The sequence below is a fragment of the Calliphora vicina genome, chromosome 5, assembly GCF_958450345.1.
Source record: "Calliphora vicina chromosome 5, idCalVici1.1, whole genome shotgun sequence".
Lineage (NCBI taxonomy): Eukaryota > Metazoa > Arthropoda > Insecta > Diptera > Calliphoridae > Calliphora > Calliphora vicina.
In genome coordinates, this window is record NC_088784.1 from 100,882,001 (window position 1) to 100,893,207 (window position 11,207).

The window sequence follows — 11,207 nt, forward strand, 5'->3', positions numbered from 1 at the left end:
TATGTTTTTTTGTTTGTACAACTTAATTAAACACACACAAAAATATTAAAATTAAACTCTTATATAGTATTCCATTATATTAACGATATTATGTTCATATTTTTTTTAGTTTATAAACAAATCGAAAGAACGTCGTACGTTCAAAAAATTCTTTTTTTAAAAAAAAGTTCCAACTCTTTGAATGTATTGTATAATGTAATAAAAATTAAAATAAAAAAAAACATTATCTCAAAAAAATTTAAAAAAAATGTTGCTATTATTTCATAAAACAATTAAGAAAACTATCAGCCCAATTCTGAATAAAAAATTCCGCGGGAGTTTGTTCCCCGGGAGTTTTTACCCATTGAATTTGAATAGGAAAAATGAGAAAAGGGGAAAAACTCCTGCGGAATTTTTATTCATAATTGGGCTGTATGTATATGTATTCGGCTATGCCGTATCTTATATACCTTTTACCAAAGTATACTTTAAGAAAATAATTTTTGTTGGAAAAAGTTTTTGGTGAACAAAATTCACCGCAAAAATTTTTTTTCCCGTTTTTGACCCATTGTCGGTCCAAATTTCTATGGCGTTGGATAGGTCTTTGATATGTCTATCATTAGATATCCACATTGTCTATGTTAATGAATAAATAATCCAGATATATTTATATCAAAAATAGTTCAAAAATCGTGTTAGTCGTTGTTTTTTTGTTATATCTCAGCCATTTGTTAGACGATTTTCCCGAATTCAATTAGCAACCGAACCGGGACTATAGCGGATATATTGATGTATCAATAATGTCTGTACATTATTTGGGAGCTTAGAAGAGTTGATTTCAACATACAGACGCTATAACGCAAGTGTTGAAATTACAAATAGAATGACAAACTTGTATATAACCTTATAACTGAAGGGTATAGATATAGCCGGCAACACTAGTCATGCATAATGAAACTTTGTTGCCTACCTACGATTGATCAGGCAATTACGCAGCTCCACAGTGGTCGCCAGTGGAGAAATATTGAAAGCTACCAAAGTGCTGCTTTAAGAACTGCCATAGATGGTGTTATACACGAGGTAAGGAATGTTCTTCGGAGCATGGAATATCATGTTGACATAGCATTTCCTATTAGAATGTCAAAGGAGTACTCATCCAAACTACTACATCACAGATTATTACAGATGTGAAACAAATGACAGCTCAAAAAAGTAGTAGAGCGAGAGCAAAGAACCGCTTTGACATTTTCTTCTGTTTGTTTTTATTGCCATATTACTGGAACCAGCTTCAATATCGAAATTTTCTATCGATACGAATGTGGTAATTCAGTCCCTCATCCAATGTATTTGCATTTATCTCCTCGTGCATACGAAGACTCCAATTGTATGATGTAGTTTAGATAACTCTTCCGATATCATCCCAGAATGCTCTGTCAACATGACATTAAACGATATATATGGAGATGCCTTCAATCCAGCAAACCGTTTCCATTTTGTGTTAAGGAGCCTCATGAGACCCCAATATATTTAACTGTCCAGCCAATTCTTCTTCACTTCGTCCAAGAGATTTATGTACTAACCCAGCTAAAATAGTACAATTTCTTGAACCTGACCACGATTGAGAACCAGTGGATTTAAAATTTGTATAGTTTTGAATGAAGTAGATTCAGTGGGCAGCCAATATTCAAACAGCTCACTTGGGTCCATTTCAATAAGCTCCCGTTATGATACCAAATAAATATACACCAGGCCTTTTTCTCGACACTCGTTGTTCCATATTGAATCAATCAGATTCTTTGATGAAGTAATGGATTTCATATTCATCTTCGATAACTTTTCTAAACATGAGAGGAAAGGGGTTGGAATCCTATAATTAGATTATAAACATGAGACGAAAGGGTTTTCAAATTTATGCTCAATCATATTGGCCAGAGCCAGGCAATGACAGAATAGTTGGGACACAGTCTCCTCTTTTTCTTCGTTTTGACAGCTTCTACAGTAATTGTGTTCCAATTATGTAGTGTCCAGTAATAATTGAAACCATTAGCCTAATCTGTTCACGGTGTAATCCTATAAATTGATTCGTTCGGCCGTCATTTGAATAACACAAGTGGATTCATTGGTGGATTATACTGTACAATTGCCTTGCAATTTACGAATGAAATACTAGAAAAGGGATCAATCGGCTTTTCATACATCATTCATAACCTAGATATCGTAAAGACACCGGCAGCGTTGGTATTAGTAAATATAAAAATATCCTCGGATATTCGATAATTCCTATGCATGTTTTATGGCAGTAATTTCCGACTGAATAACAGTGCAAGAGTTATTTAGCCTAAAGAAGGATTTTATCCAATGCTAATCCACCACCGACCCTAATACGCTTCTTGGAGCCGCCAGGGGTCACAAGAATAGAGCCTGCTCAGCCACATATCCCTATTCGGAATGATTGTGTGAAATTGCATGTCAAACGGTTCATACCACGTTCCTCCAGCGTTCAGCCTCACAGCAGAGTTGAGAGCCATTTGTATCACCATCAAGTCAACCGATGATAGCTACAGTTAAGTATAGCTTATGATGAAGTAGACCTTACCTCACCTGTTAACAGAATTTCAGTAGTTCTTAAAACACGTTAACGTCCTTCCGTTGAGAAGCATTAATCCATAAAACAATATTGCTAGCATTTGTAACCGAAAAAGCTGAGATAAAAAGTAAACACTCGCTCCTTATCGAATGCAATAATTTTATACATATTTCGAAAAATGTTATTCAATATCGAAATAAGTATTCACTCGTATACTAATGTGAGAATTAGCCCCCGGATCTGCGAATTTTAATATTTCACTAAAATTTTGTTAGATTAAAGTGTTTATTACAATTTTATTATTCAGAATTGTGGTGTACTTAATTTTTTTTTCGGAAATCAATAAAAATTTCATTCAATGAAAAAACATAGTCGATTCATTAGTCATGCATTGTTGGTGGTAAGGGTATACATAAGTTTGTTTTCATTTGCGACTCTATAAAGTATACTATATATGTTTTGAATCGTTATAGATAGCGGAGTCGATATAGCCATGTTCGTCTTTCCGTCCGTCTGTTAAAATCAACTTTCCGAAGCTGCCAAATAACTGTATATCATTCATAACAAACATGATTGATACACCAATTATTCGTTGTTTTTCACCACCAATTTTTTTCAACCAATAAATTTTCTTTTCAATATTTATTTTAAAGTACTTGGGTGAAGATGGCGAGATAAACCTAAATCGAAATACTTCATCATGTTATGTTGAAATTAATCAATCCTGTTTGATCTACTTTTTTGTTAAGTATTTATTTGCTGGCTAGAAAAGGATTTAAAAAACATTTTATTTACTCCCAATCTATAGACTTGATTTTCTTCAAATTTTAGTAAGAAATGGCTAAAAATCACTACGCCATAACTTTATCAAAAGCAATTAACTTTTAATCTATAATTGCTCATAAAACAAACACAATTATTCTTTTATTTTTAATATTTTATTTATTTACTGTAACATATACTATATAATATTTTCAACATTACTACATACATGTATATAAATAACACAATTTTAGATAAAATGTCTAAAAGAAGTATTTTTTTTTACAACTTTCTATAGTTGTTTTTCTTCTTTTAACAAAACGTAACAAACAAGTCTAAGGTCAAATTATTAAATAATACAATTTGTGTTTAGTTAATTACACCATAAAAAAATAGAACAACTCTATAACCAAAACTATTTCGAGACTAGCTAAACCTAGGCACTATATTTTAAAGCGATTTAAAGTCAAAACATTAATAAAAATAAACTATAAGCTAATATTTTTAGTCACATTTAATCTCAACAGCTTACATTTTGTTTAAAGCCTGCCCTTGAAGAAATTCTCGGTTAAATTTTCCTCCAATTTAACCGGATCGGTGACAGGCATACGACATACCTTATCATGACATATATAAACCGTAGGTTTGCCATTAATCATTTTGAATTTCTCTTGCACGCGCTGATTGTAGGCCTGTTCGGGCTCGTGAGGATTGACATGGACTATAATCATGCCGGGTATATAGTATTTACGACAAATTTCCACAAACTGTTTAGTGGTTTCCGTATCAGGTCCCACGACAGCTACTAAATCCAGACCATTTTCATGCAACATTAAAGCCGATAACATTTCGGGAAGAGCATAACCAAATGGTTGTTGATCGGAGAAGAATTCGAATAGTTTGGAGGCACGTTTAGCATAGCTGTCATCATCAAAATAATGTGAAAGTAGAATGAGATTTCGTGCAGCCACACTGTTGCCACACGGTTCAGCGCCATCGTGATCTGGAAGAGAAGAGAATGTATGTAATTGTAATTGATGTTATTATATATGGGGACTAAAAAAGGGCATTAAGTGCTATATTTGGCCTTTTTCCTTCAAAAATGTTGAAAAAATTTTTGGTTAAAAACCGAAATTGGCGACTTTGAAAAAAAAACAGAAAGATTGCAATACTCGCCTGTACCGAATCTTATACATATGTATACCCTTCAGTTTAATTTTGTGTTTTTATGATTTATCTTCATAGTGCTTTCGAAAAGTTAAATTTTGTGAAGAAATTTTGAATTCAAAATAAAGTAAATAAATATCTCTGCCATTTAAGGAACAATTTAGTTGATTTTCAACAGCTAGATTATCGAAAATGCATTTAAATATCTCACACAATTGAACCCTATAATAAAAATTACATTACAGAAACAATTTTACTGATAGTGAATAATAAATAAAATGGCATACATATATTACATCGTTAATATAATGTACTTTGAGCAGAGCCTATTCTTATCACTGTTTAAATTAGTGACCTTTATTGGTTTATTTTAAAAACTAATCGTAAATCATAAAAAGCAATATAAACTTTCTTATTAGCATTATATATAATTAAAAAACAACAACTTACCATCCTTTAAACGCATCACCACATTGGGAGAATTGGCTTTCGAATAGAAATAAGCTCCATGTTCTGTATCCCAGAACAATGTATCCTGAATTTCTTGCAATTCTTTGGCCCACTGCAAAGCGAAGGGATCCAAAGAGGCCTTATAATAGTCCAACAAACCTTTAATCAAAAAGGCATAATCATCTAAGAAACCATCAATACGTTCGGCCCTAAAAAAAAGTACCAAATAATCAATCACCATCATTTCATTTGCATAACTAAAATAAGCAATTAACTCACTCCAAATTTTCCTGCAAAGTACTGTCATTTGTGGCCACACCATAACAAGACCTTTTCAATAGTTTCTTTTCCTTGTCAAACAAATGCTCGTGCATAAATTTAACTAATTTTGCACAAACAGCCATATACTCAGGCCTTTTGGGACCACCACAATTGGCCAACTTACAGAGACCGGTGAGCACTAGACCATTCCACGAGCATATGATTTTCGTATCCAAATGAGGTCTGGGACGCAATTTTCTTATATCATTTAAAATACCATTAGTAATTTGTAGAATTTCCTTGAGTTGATTTTCTTCTACAGAAAATTTGCCGCAGGTTTCTTCAACTGATTCTCTGACAATTAAAATATTTTTTGCATTCAAATGACCATGAGGATCACTGGCCGGGTCCACATTACCCAAGGGCTTGACATCATAATGATGGCTATATATTTCAAATATTTTATTTACATCCATTTTGACCCCGCTATATTTGTCTACATTATCTTCGATGGCTTTTTTGATCTCTTTATAAGTCCAAGCATAAAAAGCACCCTCCACTTTCTTGGTATCCTCAGCTTTTGCTAAAGAATCTGCATCTTCGCCGGCATAGAAACCACCTGCTGGATGTTGTAAATCAGTGGTTATGTAGCGAAATATACCATCAGCATATTCCCGGAACGTTTCGTCTCTAGTCAATTTATAGGCATTAGCATAGGCGGCCAACAATTGACCCTGATCATACAGCATCTTCTCGAAATGTGGTACATGCCACTTACGATCCACTGAATAACGGGCAAAACCTCCAAATACATGATCATGTATGCCACCCCGCCCAATGTGATGTAGAGTCTCTACAGCCATGTCTAAAATATCCACCTTTTTAGTTACAATATAAGCATGGAATAGAAAATTAAGCCTTGCTACTTCGGGGAATTTAGGATGATTACCAAAGCCACCGTATTCGTTATCAAAACGTTGTGTGAATATCTTAAGGGCTTCTTGTAGTTTTGCATCAGCACTTCCGGGTGCAAATACTGTTTCAGTAGATTTTTCGCTAAGCGATTTTTGTATAGCACTAATGACCTCTAGGCCGGTTGACTTTAATTGCTCTTCATTGGCTATCCACTTGGAGGCTATAGCTCGAAGTACCGTTTTGAAGGAGGGCATACCCCAGCTAACAGAATTACAATATAAATTTGTCAACACACACACTTCTCACAAACAAACATAGCACAACAACTTACCGATCATGTGGTGGAAAATATGTACCCGCCGTTATGGGTGCCAAATCGGGTGTCAACCAGACACTCATGGGCCAACCACCACTGCCGTTCATCATCAATACAAACTGCATATAAATGCGATCAATATCGGGCCGCTCTTCACGATCCACCTTAATGTTGACAAAATTTTCATTCATAATGGCAGCAACCTCCTCATTTTCAAACGATTCATGTTCCATAACATGACACCAATGACAAGTGGAATAGCCCACCGATAGGAAAATCAATTTATTTTCATTTCTAGCCTTTGCGATGGCTTCATCACCCCAGGGATACCAATCGACCGGATTATGAGCATGTTGCAGCAGATAAGGTGATCTCTCTTGGGCCAAACGATTGGTAAATTTGGGCGAAACAGGTTTAGGTGGAGAGGTACCGGTAGAACCAGCGCTGCCAGTAGACATGGTGCGTAGACGTGAAAGACGTGGTAGTAGACTACAGAAAACAGAAAAGACAACGAAAAGAAAGTGTCAAACAAGAAGATACCAAACAAAACAATGTGACTTTTGTTAAAATAAATGTTATGCATAATTTTGTTTAAATTAAGATAAAATAAATGGTAGAAGATGCAGATGTTTAGTCGTTTAGTTGGTGGTGCTTACGTAAATTGGGTCTGTGACTTGCTGCGTTTTAGCGTTACAACGTTTGGTGTGTATGCTGCTGTTGCTGATGTGGTTGTTGTAGACGCTGTGGCTGAAGTATGTAAAAGACAACGTGCTGTTGAGCTCGTTGTACCTTGCTGTTGAGCTGTTATTAATAATAGATTGCTACTGCTGCTTAAGTTCTGAGCACTAGTTGTGGTGACTCCCTTAGTGGCCGTATTCTGAGTTGTTTGACGTACTAAATTAGTAGATCGACAAATATTTTTAAACATATCAAAGCTTGTACGGAGACCTCTTTTGAAAAGAGAACTCTATCTCTCTTTTTAGGAAGGTGGACCACCCGAAGGTTTGGTGAGGAAGTTGGGGAAATAAAAGCTTTAATAATTCAAACGATTATTACGTTTTAATTTCAGCCATCTATCCCCTCTAGGTGCAAATACCACCTGTATGTCCACCACCCTTAGATAATTACACAAATATTGTCTTAGTCTGTTTGTTGTTGTTATTATTAGTAGTATTGTTGTGGTACTTGTTGTTATTGCTATTCTTGTTTGCTTTTTCTATTACATCAAAACTAATAACGCACACTTTTCATTCGTCTATTATTTTCTTTCGTTAATTAGAATCCAATTTGATTTATTTGCTTCAAAACACTTTATGCTTTATCTCACTTAGAATTTTTTAATTAATGCCAAATGTGTATGGAAGTTTAAACAAATTAATTTCGTTTTCTTCTTATTATATTTTTTGTTAATTACACGATTTATTGAATTCGATAACACAAAAAACTTGAATGTCTCTTCAACTTTATTATTTTTTTCGTATCTCACTCATTGACTATTGAAATGTTATTGCTGGTTGTTTCGCTGGTCTTCTTTATTTTGCTGGTTTCTCTTTTAGTATTTTGTTCGTCATGTGTGTGAGGGAATGAATGTTTTCTAAACGATTCTTCTTTGTGCATTTATTACGTCATAACGTAAATGTCATACGGTAAAGAAACCCAGCAAACTGAAATGTTTTTAAATGTGCTTAACACAGAGTTGTTATTAGTTACTAACACTCTGTTTCACAAAATTTATTAAATAAATAAGTAAATGTGGTTGGTCCAAATGGAAAGAGGAAGATCATTTGTGATCACTTATATTTTCAACCAAAATTCGATTTTTTTTATGAAAATGAAGTAAACCATAAAAGCGGCTATAAGTCGGTAAATAGTGGTCCAAATGGAAAAAGGACGACCATCTGTGATCACTTATATTTTCAGTCGAAAATCGATTTTTTATATGAAAATGAAGTAAAACATAAAAGTGGCTATAAGTCGGTAAATATTGGTCCAAATGGAAAAAGGACGATCATCTGTGATCACTTATATTTTTAGCCAAAAATCGATTTTTTATATGAAAGTGAAGTAAAATAAAACATAAAAGTGGCTATAAGTCGGTAAATATTGGTCCAAATGAAAAAAGGACGATCATCTGTGTTCACTTATATTTTCAGTCAAAAATCGATTTTTTATATGAAAATGAAGTAAAACATAAAAGTGGCTATAAGTCGGTAAATATTGGTCCAAATGGAAAAAGGACGATAATCTGTGATCACTTATATTTTCAGTCGAAAATCGATTTTTTATATGAAAATTAAGTAAAACATAAAAGTGGCTATAAGTCGGTAAATATTGGTCCAAATGGAAAAAGGACGATCATCTGTGTTCACTTATATTTTTAGCCAAAAATCGATTTTTTATATGAAAATTTAGTAAAACATAAAATTGGCTATAAGTCGGTAAATATTGGTCCAAATGGAAAAAGGACGATCATCTGTGATCACTTATATTTTCAACCAAAAATAGATTTTTTATATGAAAATTTAGTAAAACATAAAATTGGCTATAAGTCGGTAAATATTGGTCCAAATGGAAAAAGGACGATCATCTGTGATCACTTATATTTTCAGTCAAAATCGATTTTTTTATATCAAAATGAAGTAAAACATAAAAGTGGCTATAAGTCGGTAAATATTGGTCCAAATGGAAAAAGGACGATCATCTGTGATCACTTATATTTTCGGTCGAAAATCGATTTTTTACATAAAAATGAAGTAAAACATAAAAGTGGCTATAAGTTGGTAAATATTGGTCCAAATGGAAAAAGGACGATCATCTGTGATCACTTATATTTTTAGCCAAAAATCGTTTTTTTATATGAAAATTAAGTAAAACATAAAAGTGGCTATAAGTCGGTAAATATTGGTCCAAATGGAAAAAGGACGATCATCTGTGATCACTTATATTTTTAGCCAAAAATCGTTTTTTTATATGAAAATTAAGTAAAACATAAAAGTGGCTATAAGTCGGTAAATATTGGTCCAAATGGAAAAAGGACGATCATCTGTGATCACTTATATTTTCAGTCAAAAATCGATTTTTTATATGAAAATGAAGTAAAACATAAAAGTGGCTATAAGTCGGTAAATATTGGTCCAAATGGTAAAAGGACGATCATCTGTGATCACTTATATTTTCAACCAAAAATCGATTTTTTATATGAAAATTTAGTAAAACATAAAAGTGGCTATAAGTCGGTAAATATTGGTCCAAATGGAAAAAGGACGATCATCTGTGATCACTTATATTTTCAACCAAAAATCGATTTTTTATATGAAAATTTAGTAAAACATAAAAGTGGCTATAAGTCGGTAAATATTGGTAAAAATGGAAAAAGGACGATCATCTGTGTTCACTTAAATTTTTAGCCAAAAATCGATTTTTTATATGAAAATTAAGTAAAACATAAAAGTGGCTATAAGTCGGTAAATATTGGTACAAATGGAAAAAGGACGATCATCTGTGATCACTTATATTTTCAGTCGAAAATTGATTTTTTATATGAAAATGCAGTAAAACATAAAAGTGGCTATAAGTCGGTAAATATTGGTCCAAATGGAAAAAGGACGATCATCTGTGATCACTTATATTTTCAGTCAAAAATCGATGTTTTCTATGAAAATTTAGTAAAACATAAAAGTGGCTATAAGTCGGTAAATATTGGTCCAAATGGAAAAAGGAAGATCATCTGTGATCACTTATATTTTATATGAAAATGAAGTAAAACATAAAAGTGGCTAATCGGTAAATATTGGTCCAAATGGAAAAAGGAAGATCATCTGTGATCACTTATATTTTATATGAAAATGAAGTAAAACATAAAAGTGGCTATAAGTCGGTAAATATTGGTCCAAATGGAAAAATGACGATCATCTGTGATCACTTATATTTTCAGTCGAAAATCGATTTTTTATATGAAAATCAAGTAAAACATAAGTCGGTAAATATTGGTCCAAATGGAAAAAGGACGATCATCTGTGATCACTTATATTTTCAACCAAAAATCGATTTTTTATATGAAAATTTAGTAAAACATAAAAGTGGCTATAAGTCGGTAAATATTGGTCCAAATGGAAAAAGGACGTTCATCTGTGATCACTTATATTTTCAGTCAAACTCGATTTTTTATATGAAAATGAAGTAAAACATAAAAGTGGCTATAAGTCGGTAAATATTGGTCCAAATGGAAAAAGCACGATCATCTTGCTCACTTATATTTTCAGTCAAACATCGATTTTTTTAATGAAAATGAAGTAAAACATAAAATTGGCTATAAGTCGGTAAATATTGGTCCAAATGGAAAAAGGACGATCATCTGTGATCACTTATATTTTCAACCAAAAATCGTTTTTTTATATGAAAATTAAGTAAAACATAAAAGTGGCTATAAGTCGGTAAATATTGGTCCAAATGGAAAAAGGACGATCATCTGTGATCACTTATATTTTCGGTCGAAAATCGATTTTTTACATGAAAATGAAGTAAAACATAAAAGTGGCTATAAGTTGGTAAATATTGGTCCAAATGGAAAAAGGACGATCATCTGTGATCACTTATATTTTTAGCCAAAAATCGTTTTTTTATATGAAAATTAAGTAAAACATAAAAGTGGCTATAAGTCGGTAAATATTGGTCCAAATGGAAAAAGGACGATCATCTGTGATCACTTATATTTTTAGCCAAAAATCGTTTTTTTATATGAAAATTAAGTAAAACATAAAAGTGGCTATA

At 32.7% G+C, this 11,207-nt stretch overlaps 1 protein-coding gene across 1 annotated transcript; it reads right to left on the reverse strand.

Annotated features, from left to right (window-relative positions):
- Positions 1–3,482: 3,482 nt before the first annotated feature.
- On the reverse strand, positions 3,483–7,918 carry LOC135960292 (spermatogenesis-associated protein 20). Its single transcript, XM_065511541.1, has 5 exons — positions 7,094–7,918; positions 6,453–6,926; positions 5,225–6,382; positions 4,946–5,154; positions 3,483–4,331 (listed from the first exon to the last, which is right to left on the reverse strand). Exons 1-5 carry the CDS (start codon positions 7,363–7,365, stop codon positions 3,868–3,870), a joined length of 2,577 nt encoding a protein of 858 aa, XP_065367613.1. The 5' UTR covers positions 7,366–7,918; the 3' UTR covers positions 3,483–3,867.
- Positions 7,919–11,207: the final 3,289 nt, after the last annotated feature.